This window comes from Tyto alba, unplaced genomic scaffold (assembly GCF_018691265.1).
Source record: "Tyto alba isolate M040663 unplaced genomic scaffold, T.alba_DEE_v4.0 Super-Scaffold_7, whole genome shotgun sequence".
Taxonomy (NCBI): domain Eukaryota; kingdom Metazoa; phylum Chordata; class Aves; order Strigiformes; family Tytonidae; genus Tyto; species Tyto alba.
This window is the reverse complement of record NW_024881328.1, coordinates 23,207,716-23,231,619: the sequence shown is the minus strand read 5'-3', so window position 1 is coordinate 23,231,619 and position 23,904 is coordinate 23,207,716. Positions and strand designations below refer to the sequence as shown.

The 23,904-nt window shown below is 42.5% G+C and overlaps 1 protein-coding gene across 2 annotated transcripts; it reads right to left on the bottom strand.

Annotated features, from left to right (window-relative positions):
• Positions 1–933: 933 nt before the first annotated feature.
• GORASP2 (golgi reassembly stacking protein 2) lies at positions 934–23,904 on the bottom strand. Of its 2 annotated transcripts, none has more exons than XM_032989718.2 (10): positions 23,718–23,904; positions 14,889–14,969; positions 13,904–14,107; positions 13,405–13,491; positions 12,730–12,860; positions 11,978–12,110; positions 11,745–11,850; positions 11,285–11,371; positions 2,773–2,868; positions 934–1,984 (listed from the first exon to the last, which is right to left on the bottom strand). In XM_032989718.2, the coding sequence occupies exons 1-10, from the start codon at positions 23,898–23,900 to the stop codon at positions 1,665–1,667; spliced, it is 1,428 nt and encodes a 475-aa protein (XP_032845609.2). In that variant the 5' UTR covers positions 23,901–23,904; the 3' UTR covers positions 934–1,664. The 2 variants fall into 2 exon arrangements, with proteins under 2 accessions (XP_032845609.2, XP_032845610.2); XM_032989719.2 differs by having other exon boundaries at positions 11,727–11,850; positions 23,718–23,903.

Here is a 23,904-nt window from a genome sequence, read left to right as displayed (position 1 = left end):
GACTGTTAGACCTGTGAGGCTTTATGAAGCTTAATACTAGCATGCTTTCTATGTATATACCAAAGAAAAGCAGGAAGATCCTTCTTCTCATGCCAAGGTTTAATTCTGAGGTATGAGACACTGGATTTACAAAGGTAAATAAAAAATTAATTCTGAGAAACAGTGAGCCCCCTACTTAACAAGGCGCAAAGGGATTTCACACTCCATGGGGCTGAGAAAAGAAACAGCTCATGGTGTGAAAAAAAGTGCTTGGGGTCTGTCTTTGACACACGCTTGTGACACAACAGGTGATGAGGACGTGCAGTACTGGGGCAAAGACAGACAAATACTTAAGTGATAAAGAAAAGCCAGGACAACAGGTATTAGATAAGGCTTCCACTTGAACTAATTTTTTGAGACATTATGATGAGCACCGAGATGCAACTACTATTCCAAACAGTGGTCAGGTACACTACATTGCCAAAAGGGATGAGGTAGCTGTTGAGACAGACTTTAGCTCCAGACCAATAATATGGTTAAATCTTGCACATGCTTGTAGTAAACACGTAGAGATGAAATCCCAGTAGTATAGGAGGACTGGAGTAGTACAGAAAAGTTTTCCACATCAACTGTACCTGATACCTGGAGTACAGTGCACACTGCAGTTTATGCAAGTGTATAATCTACCGTTAATCTACAATTTTCAACCCAAATGTCAATTTAAAAAGTCAAGTATGAGTCATTTGCAGGCAGATTTCATGACTCACTGCTGCAATGGATCTAACCGCTAGTGCTAATCTTGCCTGCCATTAAGAAGTCTGGCATTCCCTCTTGGATCCGTTCCTCTGGAGGGGAGCCCTTTCATGGATCTGTGCTAGAGAGAGCTGAGCCAAAACTGTTAAATGAGAATTTAAGGATTACACAAATAAATGTGCTATTTGGTCACACAAAGGATAAAATTCCAGGAATTTATTGCTGTATGTATGCTTAATCCATCAATTTGTCTTACAGTAGTCATGAAGTGCCAAATTGTGTGCTACATTTAACATTTCCTGTATTCCCTTCCAAATGCCATTTTACAGTGGGCGTATGAAACAACGCAGCAGCAGTCACAAAACATGGCTTGAGCGTCTCTCAAGAGCTTAAAAATAAAGATTTGTGTACAAGCTGAATAACGAGATGTCAGTTAACAGGTCACTCAGCAACTTTAATAGAAATAACTTTAGGTGGAAGTTTTGCAGTGTTAAAATTTACAACTCAGACTAAACATTCTCATCCCCACTGTAGTAACAATATACTTGCAAAGAACAAGAACTATGGTACGTAAGTGTCACACGCAAGAACCGCTTCATTTCTATCAGAAGCAAAAATTGCTAATTATAAGCAAGGACAGGCCTAGCAGGCTAAGGCTGTCAGCCTATATTAAAAACATATACCTCCAAGTTTGGCAGTGGAATTCTATGTACCACCTTGACTTTTTTTTTTGGTTACATACAAGTACTCTTCCTCCCCTCCCACCACAAACACTTTATAAACCCCCTTTTATTTTTATTATACCTCCATATTATTTACAGGACTCCTAAAGATTAAGTACAAACTAGTATGAAATTAATGACAGCTTGCTCTTCAAATATGTATTCCATGGCTAAATAAATACCAAGCCAATCCAACAGAGTGATCTGGAGTTATGATTCAGAAGCTTGTGTATCTGTGACTCCAGATGTTTTCTCATTAACTGTAGAAGATCCACTTGGTCTGTCAACAATAGTTGCCTTAGAAGTTGGGGTAGTGCTATCCAAGGTGAGCGTAGAGGTCTGTTCTACATTTACAGTAGTGCCAGGGTTGACAGAAAAGCTTCCAGCTTGAGTAGTGGAGGGAAGCAAATCTGTAGGCACTGTAGATGCCTCTGTGACCAAAGGAAGCAGAGGAACACATTTGGGTGGCATTGATAGAGGTGTTATTCCCATTAGATTCAGAGGCGGCAAGGAGGGAAGGGATGGCAAACCTAAGAAAAAAAGAAAAAGAAAAAAAGGCCATGAGCTGCTGTATAACAGATAGATCTGTAGAGATTCTCCGTTTGCTTAAAATTTTTACCTTCTCTAATCTCCTATTTACTCCTGAAGAGGAGGAAACTTTTTGAACTTAGTGTCGGCATGATAAACATGCAGCATTGACACAGCAGGCTAGTTTCAAGCCTGATACTTTTCAGATTTCAGAACGGAAGAATCAGAATAAACTCAGGTTTGCTTCTACCTCCCAAGAGGAGTAGGTATTTAATGCATTAATACTGGTTATTAGATTTTTCTGGCATTCACTGAAACTGCAAGAAGTAAGAAGTTAACAAGAACCTTATTCCATATAAGCTTCCAGCTTATTTTCGCTTGTTCCATGTCCACCTTCAGCAATTTTTATTCAAAACTATGAATCTAGTATTAGTTGGTATTTTTAGTATTCAGTCACAGTGCTTCGATCTCCTCATCTAGTATATGAGGAAACACTTCATAGTTTCTTCTACCCATAGAACTATATACTTTAATTCTTGGCACAATCTCTTTTGAGATCATAACTCAGGTAATATAAGACGAAACAACTAAATATAGACACAGGTTTAAAATTAGCTTAGCTAAAGACATATTCCTTGTCTACCTAACCTGGGTACTACGGTCAACTCTCATCTCAGGCAAACATTCAAATTATCCTCTCCAAGACTCCACCAGATGTCTGTACACAAGAGCGTCAAGGATCGTCAAGGAGAGACCCACTATTACAGTTTCAGTTTGCAGAAGCACATACCAGGCTGTATGATTTCTGGAACAATGTGTGGTGCAGGTAAATTAAGTTTGGACAGATCAGTCAGGTTGGGAAGCCCTCCTGGTAATGGCATCAGACCTAAGAGAAAAGTGGAAAAGTTACAGCTAAAAACTTCAAATTGATTTCTTTCTAACTGTTTCTGAAATCTTACTGATAATTTAAAGTTATTTTATATTGCTTTACAACTTGATTATGATTTTTACATGTAAGAATGCAACTTCACTTGAGTTTCAGCTTTTAAATTGCACAGTGAAAAGAGATACCTACTGCAGAAAGTCTGGACTAGCAAATATATAATCCCAACGTTTCGGATTTTTTCTGAGGAAAGTAGAATCTTATTTTAAGGATATTAGTAAGTTTGCATTCCAAGTTCAGCTTTTAACAAAGGCAGTTATTTCACTGCAGCACTATACCAGAAGCCCACCATTCCTAATTTGAATGGCAGAAGATAACAGGCTGAAAATACACAGTATTTCTGATCTCTAATACTGAGTATTATTAGTCTTTTCTACTTAGTTCATAACCAGAGTTAAATGTAAAAATATAAAGAAAAGGCAAGACAAAGTAACTTTTGAAGTCAGGAAGGACTGAAAACGCAAGAAAAACATAATGAACACAACACACATCCTTCCATCATTGTTTGCTGTGGAACATCTTTCCGCTCCTGAATTTCCTGTCTTAAAAGAGCTATGTTTCTGGGACAAGGGCTCTATTCCTACTCTGTGTTTAACTCAGAGACTTATTTCAGAAATAAACTGTTGATACTACAGTAATAAGATGGAGAGGAGAAAAGTCTAAAAGTAAGGCCACTACACGCAGATTTTAATTAAAAACCGGTCGTCTTTACCTGCCTGTGAATTCACTAGCCACACAGGCTGACAATCTGACTCAAAGAGTTTTCAGCTCAGCTACAAGCAACTTCGGTTTGAACTTTTTTTAGAACCCGAAAAATGCTGAACTTCACACAAATTCACTGAAAAAAAAAAAAAAGCCTCCTGTATATTTAATACTTAAAATATCACTAGCATGGCCATGCAAATTGCAAGAAATATTCTAATAGCTTTTGAAAAAGCAATGATACTATTCAGAGAACAAGGCGAAAGGAAAAATCCTATTTGCAGATTTTGTGGAAGGGATGGATAAAGGACTGGGGAAGAAGACAACATTAACACAAGCTGAACTTCTTAGTCATTTGCTATTTTCTCTAAGCAGTACAAGATTAAAGTTTTCTGTGTTTGTTTGCATTCACTTAGCTCTACTACACATTTTTTCTATGCTAGAGAGCATACTTCCAAGCATTACTTAAAACTTTTGGATACATCTTTACTTGTCTCATAGCATAAAAAACATAAAATACAACTCCTTCGGTGTTTTGGAATGCACCATTGAGCCCTGTACCAGTGCAGCAATTACATGGCAAAATCCTATACATCCTCATCTTACACACTGTGAATAATTCTGAAATACTAGTGCTTGAAATGTTCATTATTATCAGGAAATGATGCACACCACCTTGTAGACGTAATCTTATTTTTGTTATACCAGTTTAAATTACTAAATTAAAAAAAAACCAAAACCTGCAACATACAGTTCTGTATCGTTAGCCCTCTATACTAGGGAGAATGATCAAGCTGAGTATTAAAAAGGAGTTTCCTAAAATGGAGCTTTTATAGGTGAAAGGAATGCAAAAAAATAGGCAAGACATGCCTTCTTAGATCTTTCTTCTGTCATCATGTCTGAGTGCAAAGGACAAACCAGAAACTGTGAAGTTATTTACAAAAGTATTTTGCAACATACAATTTATGAACTACGGACAGTAACAATATATCAACTCAAGAAATGTTGCAAATAGCAAAGCTAATACCTTCCTGAGACATCCTGAATACTGCATCTATTGTGCAGGGGGCTCTAAAAGGTAAATTATTGTAAAATTTTTGCCAACCATCATGGTTTGAGATAAAAACAGTTTAATAATTGAAATGAAACAATAATAGAAAGTACAAGTGGGTAATGCACAATGCGACTGCTCCCTACCCACCAACTGATATCCAGCCTGTTCCTGGCTAGTGATCCCAAAACTGCAATCCCGAAAGCAAGAGAGAACCCCCTCTGCTATGGTTTGAGCCCAGAGGGCAGCTGAGCACCACAGAACTACTCACTCACTCACCCTTTCCCCTCAGGGTTGGGAAGAGGAAATGAAGTAAAAGGCTCAGGAATCCAAGTAAGGACAGGGAGGGGTGACTCACCCATTACCATCATGGGCAAAGGACAGACTTGTTAGGGGAAGAAAAAAGAACCATCGCTTCAATTCAAACAGTAACAAGGACAACACTTAATGGACAAGGTGGGACAGTGAGAAGTGCCATCACATCCAAACAACCCCTCGCCCCACCCCTCCCTTCTCAGGCTCAGCTCTGCTCCCCGTCTTTCTACCTCCACTCCCAGCGGCACAGGGGGTGGGGGTTGCAGTCAGCTTGCAGCTCCTTCCTTCTCGGGAGGTGGGGTGAAAGCTGCACATTCCTCCCCTGCTCCACCTGGCTCCCCTCTCACTGGAGACAGTCCTCCATGGACCCTCTCTGGTGTGAGTCCTTCCCACAGGATGCAGCCCTTCCCAAGCTCAGCTGTTGTGGGTCACCCCCCTGTGTGACAGTCCTCCCAGCGCCAAATCACAACAGCGGCGGCCACTTCTCCCCTCAGAGTCCTGGCCTCCTTTAAGCACAGATGCCTGTCCTAGTGTGGGCACCTGCTCCATCTTGGACCTCCATAGATGGCAGGTGGGGAGGCCCTGCTGTCTCACCATCGGATCAGAGGGGCTCTGCTCCGGCACACCTGCCCCCTTTCCTTCTCCTTCCTTCCACTGACCTCAGTGCTTGCCCTTCTCACAAGTCCCAACCCTGCCCCCCACATCCCCTTAAGTACATTATCGCAGAGGCACAGCCACCATCACTAGTTGGCTCGGCCTTGGTGCAGAGGCAAGTCTGACTTGGAGCCGGGGGAGCTTTGAGAAGCTTCTCACAGGAGCCCACTGCTGTAGCCCCCTCCCCTGCTACCAAAGAACACCACCACTCAAACCCAGCACACCCGCTCTTCCAAGCCCACTCTCCTCTATACACTGAGCATGACATTACGTGATAGGGAATATTTCATTGGCCAGTTTGGGTCCGGTGCTCTGGCGCTGCCCCCTCCCAACTTCCTGTACACTGGCAGGACACAAGGAGTTGGAGAGTCCTTGATCTCTTAGCAACAACTGAAAACATCAGTATGCTATCAGTATTCTCATACCAAATCCCATACTGAATCCAAAGCACAGCACTATTCTAGCTACTAAGAAGAATAACTCTATCCCAGCCAAAACAAGGTCAGTATCCTCCCCTGACTCCATACCATTTACATTATGCTCAGGTTCCATGTTTCCAAATACATTCTAATTAATCACCAATCCCTTTCCCTGTTTTTTGAAGCATATCCACAGATATCATTCCCTTAGTATATGGGCCACCCCTCCAAAATGCATAGTGAGCTCATTTAGTCCATAACTGTGGGTTCCATCTGTCATGACAGCCTTTTAAGGCAGGAGGTGTGATGAAGAGTTGGCTCAGTCGGAGTGGGTGATCTTGGTCACAGCAGGGGACTGGCATGTAGTCTCTGCTACATTTGGAGCTTGTAGCTGATGTGTCTGGCACAGTCCATTCTCACAGTCTGCGGGCCAAAGACGCCAATCTCGAGGAAGTTGCTGGGCACCAGTTGCTGAAATCAGTCCTGACTCTATCAAAGTTTTCCTTTTTTATGTGGTATCATTAGTATAATATGTATCAACTGTAGTGATGATGACATGCAGTGACAGGGTTTATTTGGCAGTTAACATCATACAATTCAATTCATCAGCTATTTTCACCAAAATCAAATCCCCTTAAGGCACACATCAGCCTTCCATGTCCTTCTGCATAAACCACCAAGGTTTTGGGCAAAAGCCATCCCATGCATGGGTTTACCTTTACTCGAGGCAGGAGTAACCCAGGCTGTCTTCCCCAGCATATTTTTAATGTGTGTTACAGGAACTTTATCTCCATCCACAGTACATAGGTTTGCTTAGGTAGGGCCAGTTTGATTGGCAGATCCTCTAGTATCAACTAACCAGGTGGCTTTTGCTAAATGCACGTCCCCATGTTTGAAAGTTCCACCACCTATTGCTCTCAGTGTAGTTTAGCAACCCGTTGTACCGCTCAATTTTCCCAGAAGCTGGTGCACAACAGGGGAAGTTTTATACCCACTCAATGCTTTGGCCCAAGTGTCTGAGATTATTTTGGAAATAAGTCCCATTATCTGACTCAATTCCTTCTGGGGTACCACACCACCACAAGACTTGCTTTTCAAGGCCCAGAATAGTGTTTTGGGCAGTGGCCTATGTTTCCAACCATCCAGTGGTTGCTTCCACCACTGTGAGCACAGTGTTTGCTGTGCTGATTTTGTGGGAGGATGGTATCAGTCAATCTGCCAGGCCTCCCACTATCTTTATTTTAACCATTGTCCTACATACCAAAGAGGTTTTAACCATTTGGCTTCCTTGACTGCAGCATGTGTTTCATGTTCATGGATAACCTGTGCAATACTGTCTACGGTTAAATTCACCCCTCAATCATGAGCCCATCTATATGCTGCATCCTTTCCCTGATGGCCTGAGGCCCAGAGCACCATAAATTTTTCACCCTTATGTTGCCAGTCCAGATTCACTTGAGTCACATTAATCTTAGCAGATCTACCTGGTACCTGTTTTGATGTTCTTCAGTGGCCTGACTCTTGGGTACATGAACATCTATATGATGTACTTTCACAACCAAGTTCTCTACTTGAGAAGCACTACCTTGCTGTAATTCAGCAGCCCAAATGTGTTTGCCTCTGTGCTGCCAATTGTTTTGTTTCCATTGCTGTAACCCCTCCCACAGGGCATTTACTACCATCCACGAGTTGGTGTAGAGATAGAGCACTGGCCACCTTTCTCACTCAGCACTAAGGCCAGCTAGATGGCTTTCACCTCTACAAACTGACTCGATTCACCTTCTCCTTCAGCAGCTTCTGCGACTCATCACATGGGGATCCACACAGCAGCCATTCACCTTCAATGTTTCCCTACAATGTGACAGGACCCGCAGTAAACATGGCATACTGCTTCTCATTATCTGGTAGCTTATTATATGGCAGGGCCTCTTCAGCACACATCACCTCTTCCTCTGGTAACATTCCAAACACTTTGCTTTCTGGCCAATTAGTGATCATTCCGGCTTGAGTATAAATGATGTGATGTCATCAATGTTCTGCAGCTTCACCCTGTTCCAGTGCAGTCTGGAACAGCCCATGGCAGATGGTGGGGCTGTGCTTCCACCCCTGAGGCAGCTGACTCCAGGTGCATTGGACACCCCTCCAGGTGAAAGCAAACTGTGGCCTGCACTCTGCTGCCAGAGGGATTGATAAGAACATGTTAACAATATCACCTGTGGCATACCAGTTGGCTGCCTTTGATTCCAGCTCATATTGAAGCTCTAGCATGTCCGGCACAGCAGCACTCAGAGGTGGCATGACTTCATTCAGGCCACGACAGTCTACTGTAAATCTCCATTCTCCATTAGACTTTCACACTGGCCATGTGGGGCTGTAAAAGGGTGAGTGAGTCTTGCTGATCCCTCTTTGGATCTCTAGTGTACAAATCAGTTTATGGATAGGAATTACGGAGTCTCGGTTGGTGCAATATTGCCATTGGTGCACTGCTGTAGTAGCAACTGGCACCTGTTGTTCTTTGACCCTCAGCAATCCCACAACAGAAGGGCCCTCTGAGAGGCCAGGCAGAACAGACAGCTGTTCGATTTCCTCCATCTCCAAGGCAGCTGTACCAAAAGCCCACTGGTACGCTTTTTGGTCCTTAAAATAGCCTCTCCTGACATAATCTATACCAAAACCACACAGAGCTTCTGGGCCAGACACAATGGGGGCCTTTTGCCACTCATTCCCAGTTAGGCTCACCTCAGCCTCCACCAGTCAGCTGTCGAGAACTTCCTGTCACTCCTGAAATACAAATGGGTTCTGCCCCTTTACAATTTGATGGCCTTAGGGTGCACTGGGCACCAGTGTCCACCAGAGCCTGATACTCCTGGGGGTCAGATGTGCCAGGCCATCAAATCCACACAGTCCAGTAAACTCGGTTGTCCCTGTCCTCCACCTGGCTGGAGGCAGGGGGTCCCTCTAATGCTGGTCATAGTATTCATTATCAACAAATGGGTTAGTGTAGTCTGCATCTCATCTTGGTTACTCAATTCTTGTAAATACAAATCAGAAGTTCTTCTCATAGGATTGGGAGCGAAGTCAGTCAACCCTCCTGCTCTGTTTGGGCAACTGGCTACAGGAAACTGGAGCAGCATTTCTCCTGAAAGAACCCCTATTTGTAGTTGGTTTTCCTCCTACCTCACCTATCCACTAGGTTTTCCATCCCATTTTCTCATATCTTCTCTGTGCTCATGCAGGCAATACCATAGGTTCCCCTGTGGTGTACACCATTTCTCTTGAGTAGGGGAACACTTGCTCCTAATAGCTGAGATATTAGTCTGTACGGGTGGGGGGGTAAAACTTACCCTCGAATTGTTGGAACTCTGGTAAAGTTTCTCCAGGATGTCTGACAGTTTCTCCACAGCTGAGATGCAGGCCCGCAGTGAGGAAGAGAGACTCTCTTCAGATTGCCAGAGTTGAGTAGCCACTTCATTTACAGTTGGTGCCACCTCATCTCCTTCTAAATCTAGTACCTCCAATGAGTTGGCATATGATGATGGTGTGCTCCAAACAACCTTCTGCTGCATGGCTTGTCCACACTGGACATCATCTGGGTCTTCAGGTAACCATGCATTGGTTGGGTCATAATAAATCACCTCCCACACACCTAGACCCCTCAGGTACTGGATACCTCTCTATATATTGACCCATTTGCCTGGTTTTCCAAATATTTTACCAACTTTTTGGGATTCTGCAGTTGTTCAGGGACAAAGTTCCAAAACACTGGGGGTGCCCACTGTCCTAGGCACTTGCCCATAGTATCCCACACCCCTTGCCACTCATAACTCTCCAGTGTTGGGAGATACCTCCAGGTGACACTCCTGAATAGTTGCTTAACCGTGAACAAAACCTGAACCACATGCAGTAACACGCTGGCTCCCAGCAATAAGATGATCATGTTAGTGTCAACATTCCAAGGATATTCAAAATTTTTAAAATTCACAAACACTATTGTAAGTAGCCTGGAAGAAAGGGGAAAGGTGAGGGGAGGTGTCCGCCCATGGACAGGCTCTTCGAGGAGAAAAGGTACAGGGTGTAATTGTTAACCCTTTCCACTAGATGACCCCCAAAGTACAGAGGTGACAATAATGCTGAATATGAATACTGGACTAGTCTTAGGACCAACAACTTTATCATGCTATCAGCCAGTGTTACACAGTACAGCAAAGCAAAAATCTTAATCCATTTCCCACAGGTGCTAAGCAGCAGCATGGGGACTATAAATGGTAAGTGAGGTGATGCATAGCACAACTCTAAGAACAAGCGCCACAGCTCTAAGAGCCAATGAGCCAACATTAGGACCAGCAACTCTTAAACCAATATAATGAATGATTACAACAGATTTGCTGTAATATGCTCTGGCCAGATCTGTTGATATCTCAACACTCTGAGCCCTATGTTGGACACCAAAAAGGACTGTCATGGTTTAAACCCAGCTGGCAGACATACACCACACAGCTGCTCACTCACCCTCCCCCACCTGGGGGATGAGGGAGACAACTGGAGGGGTAAAGGGAGACTCATAGGTTGAGATAAAAACAGTTTAACAACTGAAATAAAACAATAATAGAAAGTACAGACGGGTAACGCACAATGAGACTGCTCACCAGCCGCCAACTGATACCCAGCCCATTCCCAGCTAGTGATCCTGAAAAAAACAAGATCGCAAAACCAAGAGGTAACCCCTCCTGGCTGACGCTCCTCTATACACTGAGCATGACATTACGTGATAGGGAATATTTCATTGGCCAGTTTGGGTCCGGTGCTCTGGCGCTGCTCCCTTCCAGGTTCTTATATACCTGCGCACAGGCAGGACATGGGGGGTTTGAAAGTCCTCGATCTCTTAGCAACAGCTGAAAACAGTGTATTATCAACATTCTTCTCATACCAAATCCCACACTGAATCCAAAGCAGAGCACTATTCTAGCTACTAAGAAGAAAAATTAACTCTATCCCAGCTGAAACCAGGACACCGACTCAGTTGTCTGTGCTACAGACATGCTGTGCAGGTACTCTAAAAAAAATAATTCTTAACATTGTAGAGGTTGTATAGAGATCTTTAACATGAAATGTCTAAGTTATATGAAGTTATACCCTCTATGTAGAAAGGACAGCTCTCTTTCCTTGCTCCCTTAAGATTTTTGTTTCAGAAACGTCTTAAGAAATTTTACCTACTCACCTGGTAGCGTAGTTGCTGGGTTAACTGGTGGCACAGAGGTGAGGGACTGACTGACTTGTGGTGGTAATAACGGAACTGTTGGAACACCTGGTAGAGTATACAGGAAAACAATATTATTTTAAGCATACAACACTTCAGCTCCCTTCCTCGAGGAATACAAATAAGTAACTGTTTACAGGAGAATTACTATTGGCCTTAACCATAAAATGTTGATGAAGAAAAATAGTATTCTAAATAATACACGTTGTATTTCTGATAGAAGTTGTTTGCAATTATTTGTGAGCAAGTAGGGCACAATTACAGTACTGTAGCCTTTGTTGTTGAGAAAAGTTTGGGGAAAATTTTATTCTCTTCTGCCTTCTATTAAATAGATACAAACATCTGTGAATACAAAAAAGTCAAACTCCAAGCATTTCAGAAGTCAGTTAACTTCCACACGAACCTGTACTGAGAACATTACCGACAGCAGTTGAGGATGAAGTGATAGAAAGTCCTGAAAGACTCTGTTCGAGGCCTGCTGACCCAGGGGGTAATGTGGCTGAGGGATTAACTGATGACAGCTGAACCTTATGGAAAGGAAAAAAAAGAAAGTTACATCATTAGGGTTTGTTTCCACAAGAACCAACAGAAATAAAAAAACAATATAACATCATAATCCATTTTTACCAAGCCCAAGAAGTGACTACAACTTACCTCTGTGAAGCCATCTTTGAGAGGACTGAGAGATGCACTAGGCAACTGTCCTGGGAAAGAAATCTTTTTTCCCTCTTCAAATGGGCGTGTAGGTATCCTATGCAAATATCCATAACCAATGCCACATCCTAGGCTTTTAAAATATGAACATTTAGAAGTCAGTGAAGTGACATTACAGCTACAGACTGCATAGCAAGCAATGCATGAATGACTCAAGACACTAGCAAGTTTCAACATTAAGTTCTATACAACTTTCCTCTCTCCCCCCAAAACGTTGCTTCATTTTCTATGGTGAAATAATCAATATAAGACAACTGAAAGGAAATTCTGTAGCTTTTAGCAATAAACAGTTAGCACAAAATAAGTTTCATTATTATCTAAACCAAGCAGCTGTATCAGGTGTACAACTTGGAATTCAACTCACAGTTGTTACTTGCAGTCCTCTGTTCTGGCTACTGCACAATACTTTAAAAATATACTACAGCCTAATGAATATTTGAAGCCTAACGCAGAAAGCAATCATTGCACTTTGTGCATTTTTGCACTAGCTAATTTACAGTGCAAATACACCCCCTCCCATTAGTAACTAAATCTGGATTCCAAGTAAAGATATAATTTATCATAGCAGAAACACCTTTCATATAACAACGGTCTTTCCCCATCTTTGCAGAAAACTTAAGCGAGCAGTTTTTAAGCTAGTTCTATAAGAAAGTCACACGGTCCATCCCCCCCCCAACATACTGTCTCCTTACCTGCCTTCTCCACCCCAGGCAGAATTTGGAGTAATCACCACTTCCCGACAATTATCCGTGTCTGTGTTGTACACATAAAGCTTTAATGGCTTTGCTTCATGCGTTTCAATAAGGGAAAAGAGATCTTCAGACTGTAAAAATGTAAAAACTGAGTAAGGGCTTGTCCTTATTTTATCATTGGACATTAGAATTATCTTCCTAGCACTAACCTTCTGTAACAGAACCTGGTAACTGCTACATGTTGCAGCTGTTGCAGTGCTGCTGTTTTAATCACAGGGCCAACTTTAAAATCTGAGTTGCACTGGCAAAGCACAAGACATGTGGCACAACCCAGATTTCAAATCTGCTATTTGAAATATTAAAACTAGAGTACAAAAAAAAGCTTCTATTTGACTTCATGAAGATATTTAAGAGCAGTTTTTATTTCCAGAATTACATTTAAGCACAAAGAAGAAGTACCATGCCAGAGCTCCTTCCCCTTTGCATTAATTTATTTCCATTAGCACTGAACAGACAGAACTGAGGATGTTTCAAACTGCCCTGGTACAATTATTTTTCTTCTAGGTGTTTGGGTTTTTTTGGTTTGTTGTTTTTTTGGGTTTGTTTCGTTTTGTTTTGGTTTTTTTGTTTTTGTTTGTTTGTTTTTTAATTTAAATTTTACTTTTATATACTTACCTCATTCATGACAGTATCTGCTCCAATGATATAGTCACTATGAGGTCTAAGTCCAGCTAATGCAGCAGGAGAATTTGGTTCCACTTCCTAGTTTTAAGATGGAAAGTTATAAAACACTACATAACTGTCAGTGTGTAGCAGCACTTAGATATGCACTGCACATGAGTTTTGAGTCAGACAAACTCGTCAAGTTTTCAACACAGTAGAATAGTCACTGAACTAGTGAAACAGTGGGTAAATGACAGGCTCTTTTCACACCATTACACGGAGCTCTGAGGATCATACAAAACCACAGATTTATATGCAAGATTTGATAACATACTCACAAGACATACAGTTCCAGTTCAAAAGTCATTCCAAACCCCAAAATCACTGAAGAGAAAACAGACCAATTTGACCTCATGGCTTGTATGCCCCCTTGCAAGTTACTTCTCAGTAAAAGCATCAAAAGTTTAACAGTAAGCAACGGTAAGAAAAATACTTGGAAGTCTGTACATACCAAAACATGCCATACATTCTCATTGGCCCCATCAAAGCTGCAGAAACGAATGCTCACACCCAGCAGGCCCTGTCCACCCCACATGTTGCTGGGGGTCACCGACGTTTCTCTCAGTTCCAGTGTTTTGCTACTGTACACTAGCATTTTTACAGGTTTTTCAACATTTGCTTTCAACAGGTCCTTGAGAGTGTCATTGTCTTTATTCTGCAAATGTTCAAGTAAGAGCTTGGTTTAGTGTTTAGCACAGCAAGCATCCAATTCTATAGCACCACTTTTGTATTTCAAAGGTCCTATAAACACTGTGCATTATCAGAATACCTATCTAGCTATTTGGTAAGAAGCTTCCAGTCCCTTCACAATTCTAGAACACAACTCCGGTGAAAACCTGGGATTTCACATGGTCATGCTTTCCAAACATGAAAGCACTCTAATTAAACCTGTGATACAATGAGCCCTGCAGCTTTTCAGAGGCTTTCTTGAATCCAGCCCTACTGGTGGAAGACCTTATCCCACAGCTGTTGTTTTCCACTGCTGTGATGGTTTGTTGTCTCACTACAGCTCTGCTTGAAAACTTTCTCCCGTGATTCCTGCCCAGCTAACAGCTTTGACAACAGGTCTTTCAATCAACCTGTTTTGACTGAAATGAGTTTGCACATTCTCACACAAGCTGTTTTACAGACAGAACAAGAGGGCCACTAACACAAGCAGCTAGTGGTGGGTCCATAAGTAGTGATATCTTCTGCCTGCATAGATTTCTGCAGAGAACATGTCTGTCTGCACCCTTATTCTCCAGCTAAATTTTTAATAGAATCATAATTACAGAGTGAAGGAACTTAATTTCTGATGCAATTAGGCTTTCTCATTTTAAACTAAGGAGAAATATTTTATATACACTTAAATAAGCCAAATGCATGGGATTACTTATAAAAAGAAGATTCTTAACACATTGTTTATATTCAGAGTTATAAAATAGCAACACACTTACCAGTCTTGAACCATTGATGGACACAATAAAATCAAAGAATGGCTCCAATCCAGCTCTATGCCCCGGTGAGTTTTCTTGTACCTAAAAGTTAAACAGTAATTCAACAAATGTGTACCAACGCTGATTCACAGATTAGAATTATATTTCTACCTGTGCAAACTGTAGCTCTAGAAGCTACTGTTGTTTGTATGTATGATTTTTAAATGTTAAAATATAATCTTTTGGACCAAAAAAATCCCTCCCTTGAAAAAAAAATAGAGAAACATTTTAAAAGAATCAGTAATTCATGAATTACTGAGGAATGACACAACAGTATCTACTCCCTGGGACAAGCACTGCTTAACAGCTGCAGCAGATAAATTGTAGATATTTATTTCAATAATGGCGGTTATAGTCAATGGACGAGCTTAATGAATTCTGAAAAAGTTGGTTATAAAGCAGTATCTTTCCACAGAAGTACCAACGTCAGACCTTGCTTCTTATCTTACACTTACTAGAGGAGAGTTATCTACGTAAGCATGGGTTGTTATCTCATGATTAAACATCACCTGTTGACATTCTTGAGACACATAGGGCATCTGTACAATCACTGATTCATTAACATACCAACAAGCTGCAAGAAAAAGGACATGTGCAATTTTGCAGCCCTGGCTACTCAAATAATTCAACCACTCCACTAGGACAAGGCCTAAGTACTGGATACACCTTGCTCCCAGAAGCTTAACATGTGCTTTTAATTCCAAATGGAGTAACTGAAAGACATTTTGCCAGTGTTGTTTCCTTACTATTATATGCATTGCTGACAGGCAAAAGTAACTCCAATATGGCTATCAGATTTTTCCTACAGCCTTTGTAGCAAAGACTATCTCTCTCTATTCGTAAGCTGATTCATTTTACCCACTGGCTTTTTCTTTTATGTGCTACATACATCTTCCAAAAAGATCTGAAAAGCGTTACCCTTTACAGAGTGGTTTCTTAAATTACGTGTTATTCCATCTGACAGAACTGGTACAAATCTGCTAGTTTGTTCAATACCAGTCTGATTCTGCAGGAACTGAGTTTTTCTTAATATGACTCATCTAGAACAAAATATTCTAATGTGGGGGGAAAAAAAAAAAAAAAAAAAAAAGCTTGATTACCACTAAAACTGTCCTCTTAAGAGTCTGTTTATCTCTGCCCAACACATTCACAAAATCAGAGCTTGGAAAAAACTCAGATTGCTTGTGGATAGCTTTCTGCAGCAGATGCCAGAAGCTTAGAACATTAGTGTCACATAACCTAAACATTCATTAAAGAAAAAAAATAATTGGGAATCAGTAGTTCTAGAGTCACATCACACATACTGATTGCTGTCCAAGATTTGTAACGCAGCAGAAAAGTATGAAGCCAGCAATATCCCAAAGTGATAAAAATCACTGAGGCTGCAATAACATCCCCAAACCCCACAGTTATAATTTCTAACTAAAATGTGAAGTATGTCTGCAAAAGTGTCTCTTCAAGATGCCTGCATGCTCCTTGGAAATAATTTCCTACAACAGGGGGTACAGATATTCTCCCTCTCTGCCAAGTATTAACTGCACAGAACCATAGCTCTCAATCACCAAAGTAACTTGCAGTCCTGCTAACTAGATCCAAACTACTGCCTCCATGTTACTTAATCTGTCAGTTCAAGATGCCTCTTGTCAAGAGTAACTAGAGATGAGATAGCAAGCTGTGCACCAGGTAACTGGGTAAAAGTACAAGCTAAACTGCATGTAGCAGACACCAGCTCTGACACTAGCTGCATAGAAACTCCCCCACACATCAAGGATGTTGCTTTGACATTAGTGGAGTGTCCCTAGAGCTCATATTTAACTTTAGATATTAAAACTTTCAATAATGTAGAGCTACCTCAGAACAGTCTCCACAAACAGAAATTTTAACATATGAGAAAACACACTGAGGCTAAAATACACTATATGAATTATTCTTCTCAAATGTATAAAGCATCTACTTTTTTTTACAGTTGGGTACTCTTCCTGCCAAAGAAAGACTAAACAAACAATTTCATGAAAGCAGAGTTAAATAACTCTGGTTTCCTATAAACATGCTCCATAATTGTACTCTCAGGCTTGAAGTTTCTCTTTTAATTAAGTCATTCAAAACATCCTCTCCTCTGATATGGTTTATCTAGTAGCAAACGTAGGATGAGCTTGTGCTGCTTGTTGCTCTTCCCTCAGTTTAGGAAGGTGACATGAAAATACTTTAATAGCTTCCCTTGCTACACCACCTATTGCATGTGACATATAAGAACTTACATTTTGTGGTTTTAATTAGCCTGACGTAAAGGCTTTATACCAAAATGAAATCAACAGATGGTTTCAGAAGTTACTGGGAAAAAGGAATTTTAAAGGACAGAGAACATGCCTTTAAACCTCATCATTAGAAGTCAGTAAATCCAGCAAACTGATACATTTATTCAGACAACACGTTGGATTGTTAGGACTCGATATTTGTCAGGACATTGAAATTATGAAAAGCCAGACTTCATTCAGCCAGTAAAACAGCTGCAAAAGCAGTCCTGACATGCTCTGTTCTTTATTCACAGATTTTCCTCCATTTCCAAATGAACTTCTTACAAAAAACCTAAACCACCAAACCCCTACACTGACACGATATCCCTTTCCCCACGACCTCCAGCAGATCACACCCTCCACACTGTGAGCCAACAGTGACCAGTATTCAATAAGGTAGTATTTTAAAATGAGAAGGAGCACCTACAGTAAGTGAGAATTACATACGTTCAGCATCCACCAATGTCAAGCTTGTCGACACTCGGGATTTATAGATTTGGTATTCTAAGGAAATTATTTATAGTCTGCCTCAACCTGATGAAGGGACTGTGAGAGCTTCCAAGTTCCAAACTATTAGTTCGCAGAAAGTATCTTCAGACGTTGCATGCCTTCTTCCAAATCCATCAATCCTGAGCATCTCTGCATGGTTTGTTTCTAAGTGGGCATGCAAAAACTACCAGAAAGCTGTATCTAAAAGAAATAGTTGCATCAATCATACATGCACCTTGAAAGCATGTAGCTGCATCCCTTCTGCCATCACATTTCCTCATGCTGCCAGGCACAGGTTCGCAGTTTCCCATTTTCTTAGCTTGTTTGGGCCCAACGTCACTGACAGGAAAGCATTTTTCTGACTGGCAGTCCCAGAAATGCAAAACAGAAGTTCCGAGTTCATTCCACATGAAAAGTCTCCTCCTTCAAGAAGCAAAATATTCAGCCCTGCACAACAATCACACTGGCCCCATACAGTTTTTATGTCACACCACCTTATTTTCAGCCAGCTACCTGCACAACTCATCACCACCTGGCAGTGCCAAATGCGCAACACAGCTCTGTGCCCATTGTTCTCTCCCGAGAACTACAGTAACAAAGGATAAGCAGGGACCTTAGGAAATACAAGGACATAAAAACTTTCTTATTAATGATGATGGAAATAAAGAGTCCATGTATACATACATAAATTCTAGACCTCCTGAGCTATCTGGTGTTGTGCAGCTTCACTGTATGCCCTGAGTAGGTATTTAATAACTTGCCTTGGTAATTGAATAAGGACTGAGAAATAATCAAGTGATACCATTTACAGCAGATGCCACTGTGGGCAAGATATCATCCACAGCAGCGTGGGAAGCCTCATTCTCTCAAAATGAGCTATTACTTCAGACATATAAGTTACAGACACCTGTGGGTAAATGCCATGACTTTCTAACAGTAGAGAACAGTGGAACAGACTACCCAGAGAAGCGACGGAACTGCCACCACTGGAGCTTTTAAGTGCAAGTGAAAAAAACCTCTATCACGAACGCTGTCAGCAGAAGGCAGAAGAGGGCTGCGTGACACTCAGCCTAATACAGTGCTGCAGGACTTTGGTTTCTCACTGAGATGACAGCAGGGCTGCTGAACACATAGATTAAACACTAGTTATTTCACTTTTAATTCACTGTCAAGAATTAAACAGGGAAAAGTTTTTAAGGTCAAGACACTAAAGCTTCTCTTCGCTGAACACCTTTCCCAACACTATCACACTGCCTACACAGTATAAATTGTACATTACACATTATAATAAGGCTGCTCAGCAACCCAATGGTCACAAATTTAAGCCTCGAGCGAGCAGTGCTACAATAATGGAATTAGGCAGGAAACCTTGATTTTCAGAGAAAGAAGGTGGCTCTCACCACTTCTGAAAGTCAGATAACTTACACTAGTGTCCACTGAAACTTTCAGAAGTGTAGCTTCAAGCACTAAATATACAACTTGCAAGGAGCAGAAGCTCTGAAGCTTCCCCCACCCCCCCCATAAGAAATGCTTCCTAATATTTACTTTATTACCAACAAAATACTGAAAGTTTTTTTGTAGTTCTTACACCCACTCTTAATTGGTAATTAAATTTCATTATGTATCACGTATAAGCAATTCCTGTTAGGTCTGACAATATTTTCTTTCTGTCAGCTATTTTAACACATTATACTGTATAACTGTATATAATTTCCTTATGAAACACCCAGTTTAAGAGAGAAAGCTTTATAAGCTTTTTGTAAGAAAATAGATTCCCTACACATAGCATCTAATTTGAATGTATCACAGAGAAATTAACTCAGGCTTTTAAAATGTGAGGCTCCTTTAAAAAGCAAGTCATCTCTTTACGGCAACATGTTTGTATGTCTACTACAACAAACTGAAGCACTCAGGTAAAAAAGTTAGACAGCTAAACTTTGGGCACTGCTGTTCAGGATCTTTTAGAGAGAACAGCACATATAACATAGTAGCATATAAATCTCACAGAAAATTTCTTACACAGAATCACAGAATCATTTAGGTCAGAAAAGACCTTTAAGATCGTTCAAGTCCAACCACAAAAGTAACACTGCCAAGTCCACCACTACACCATGTCCCTAAGCACCAGGTCTTTAAATACCGCCACGGATGGCGACTCAACCACTTCCCTGGGCAGCCTGCTCCAACGCTTGATAAGCTGCTCAGTGAAAAAATTTTTCCCAATATCCAGGCTAAACCTCCCCTGGCACAAACTGAGGCCATTTCCTCTCATTCTATCACTTGTTATTTGGGAAAATAGACCGACACCCACCTCGCTTCAACCTACTTTCAGGCAGTTGTAGAGTGGTAAGGTCTCCCCTGAGCCTCCGTTTCTCCCGGCTAAAGAGCCCCATAAGCTCATCAGCCACACCTCATAAGACTTGCGCTCTACGGGCCCTTCACCAGCTTCACTGCCCTTCTTCAGACACGATCCAGCACTCCGATGTCTTTCTTGTAGTGAGGGGCCCCAAACTGAGCACAGTATTCGAGGAGCAGCCTCCCCAGTGCCGAGCACAGGAGGACGATCGCTTCCCTGGTCCTGCTGGCCACACTAGTTCTGATACAAGCCAGGGTGCTGTTGGCCTTCTTGGCCACCTGGGCACACCGCCCGCTCACGTTCAGCCGGCTGTTGACCAACACCCCCAGGTCCTTTTCCCCCAGGCAGCTTTCCAGCCACTCTGCCCAAGCCTGCAGCATTGCACGGGGCTGCTGTGACATTATCTGTCAAAGCCATTACAACAGCCTGGGCAAACCACAGCAGTTTCACAGTTTTGAAGAGCAGAAACAAATGTGTACTGAGCAACAGAGTCAGACAGTTGCTCTAATTGGCCACACAACCTATGCTAAAGGAGACTTATGAAGGAGAAGAACTAACAATGGAGAAAATTCCTAGAGGTGAATAGCACTGCATGCTACCAGCCTGGGCAGTACTAATTAAAGGAAAGATCTATGCACACATTACATGAATCTGTAAATGGAAATCTAACAGCAAAAACACATATGATGAATAAAAATGTATTATAAAGACTCATTTCAAACAAATGACTATTAGGTCTACCAATGAAGAGACTAGGGCAACAAAACCTTTTGTAACTTTTTCTCCCTTTTAAAAAAAAAAAAAAAAGGCCTATATTTCAGTGCTTAGAGACCCCAACAGTGCAACCCACAGCAATTTTTCCTGTCAAGTATGCACATGGTGAAATCGCTTTCTTTCAACAGCGCTTCAGTCCTGGAGCATTCCTATTTCCTGTTACAAGCACACTGACGGTAAAGCTCACAGTGAAAGCAATCTTACACCGAGTGTTAGCAGAAGCAGCCAAAAACATTTAAGTAGCCTGCAAAAATTATGTCAGAAATTAATGATGGTACTGGTCACTTGCTGTATATATTTCTGCTCCTGTCTGAAGCAAGCAGAACAAGAGACTTGCTACTAATTTTGTAGGAAGGCAGCGTGTACAGTCTGAACGTGTCGCTGTAAGAAACCTGTGACTCACAACCATCTCAGCTTGCTCATCCCTCTGGCAACTTGTACTTGGCTCCTATGGTCATTCTGAACAACTCATTTGTTCCATGGCCTTTTAACACATATTTTTAATTTATCTGCACTACCTAAACAAATTCCTCCAATAACTGAAAAGATTTTCTGACATTTTTCTAGTTTTCCAACAACTAATGAAATTGTAAAAGACCACTATATCCTGTTTACAGAAATCTGGCCTTATCCGGATTAGATCTGTAACACAAAGACTACTGCCATTTTTCTTTTACCAGTCTTGTTTATCTGATTAAAATACTGAGCTCACAAAGAAAATCTACTTGAGAATTAGAAGAAAGTGACAATATTGCTTGACCCTGATTTCTACCAGAGGTCGGTCCATGCAGACAGAGCATTTGTGCAAAGCTCCTCCAACAGTGTGAGCTGAACACACCTGTCTAACAAACTTACTACAGAATACCAACTGGAAAATTAATTGGAAAAAACTACAGAGGAAAATGCTGCTCGCTTGTATGCCGCCTGCATTTCAATATAAACATTCCCAATTATAACTGTAAAACTTCAGAATTTTTCTCTACTCTGAATCTACACTCCCAACTACATACAAGAACAGGCCTAATTCCTGTTAGTCTGGGATCGTGATGCAATTTCAGATGCCTGTCCACAGAGAGTAATTGCTCATTGTTGTGGCATCTGAAGATATCAGCAAGAAGATAAGGTAGTGAAAAAGAGAGACATCGGTCTGTTTAAGACAACAGGCAGGTCCTTCCCTTCATTTAATGCAAATACAGCTGTATTCTCAGAAATCAACTTTAACATGCACCTACCAACTACATTTACAAAGACCAGCAACGAAACACTGCCATGTCAAGTGATAGCAAAAACACTACAACCAAAAGGTTCCTAAATGAAAACAAAAGGTGCCAGATTCAAGCAAGATTACAAGGAAGAGTGACTACACTTCATAAAAGAAATACATCTCGATTAACATGCTTTAATCAAACAGTATGAACTGACAAATCTGACATAACTGATATTCTAACTGCAGAGTACTTACTGATTTTACAACACTCAAAAGTAAAAAGCACGTGGAATTTACACTATAGTACGCAAAAAAAAGTCTGTCACTTTTACCAAACTGCAGAAGTGGTTTTTGTGAGGGAAAAGACAAAATGGGTAGTCATATATTAGTAACATCAGATTGTTATATATTAGTAACATTAAAAGAGAGAAACAAAGACCACTATGACTTTAGGCTATACGTAAGTTTTAACAAATTAATGTTGATCTGAATGGAAATGTTTGCTTCTCAAAAGCATTACGGCAGCATATTTTAACACTTGAAAGATGATCTCTCTCCTTTTTTCAACATGGTATTCTACACGTAGTTGCAGCTCACTGCTAGGAAGCTGGACCAAGTAAAGAAGTACCAATTCATGTGAGTCGAGGTCTCGTGCTCTTCCACATGTGCAAGACGTGGAGCCAGCTCTAGACACAAGAGCTGATCTGAGAAGGTCCAATGGCAACAGAAAACCAGCTGAGCACAGTGCCTACAGTGAGGGCACCACACTCCAGCTGCGGTGGCAGAAGCGCTGCGGGGTGGGCGAGGCTGTGGGTAACTCCGGCAAAGTTACTGCATCACCCACCACTGCAGATTCAAGGACACAACCCAGGCACCGTTCTGCTCGCTGAACAGGAAACACAGGCTAAAGAAAGGACTTCCAGAAGGCTGCTCACAAGCCTATTAATGCAGCCTACCGAAGTATTTTGTTGCATGCAGAACCAAAAATTTTGTGGCCACAGTGTGAACAAAAACTATGTAACTATGAAAAATATCAACCTTGCCTTCGCTATGAACGCAGTTCTGGCAGGTGTGACGCCTGTTATTTAAATACCTTGATCCAACTCCCCTGGAACTACTGTCTAGAGGTGGGGCAGCTACAAGTTCAGATCACGATGCAACGGTCAAGATAAAGCCTGAGGTGTTACCCAAGCCAGGCACCTAAGAGGGATGCACCTGTGAAGCCGCAGCTAGAAGGTGCGCCAGCTGCTGTGCCAACAGCGTTGTCGAGAGGAGAAGCAGCCTTGCTCTCTGAGGCTGCCCAGAAAGCAGCGTCGCCTCCCGCGCACCGGCCCTCCCGGCCTGTTTACAGCCGAAGCGCAGCCAGATCTCTCCCGGCCGGGCGGAGGCAGCTCGGAGCCCGCCTGGGCCGCCGCCGCGGGCAGCGCGGAGCTCCGGGCAGCGGCCGCGCGAGGCCGAGCCCTTCAGGCGGGGAGCCCGCCGAGCCCCGCACGGCTGCTCGCCCGCCCGCCCCTGCGGGAAAGGGAGCCGGCAGCGCGGACCCCGCCGCCGCCCCCGCGGAGCCCCTGGGCCGGCCCGCGCGCGGATCCAGCGGGGAGAGGCCGCCGGGCCCAAGGGCCGCCGCCCGCCGGCCTACGGCCCAGCAGGGCGCCCGCCGCCGCCACCCTTACCCGCAGGACGTGGTAGCCCTCGGTGCCGCCGCCGGGGATCTCGACGCTCTGCGAGGCGCCCATGGCCAGGGCGCGCGGCGGCGGCGCTGCTGCCCGCACAAAGCCCCGCGCGCCGGGGACGTGGCACTCGCCGCCTCCCGCTTCCGCCCGGCTCGTGGGGGGGGCGGGGCGGGCGGAGACCATGCGC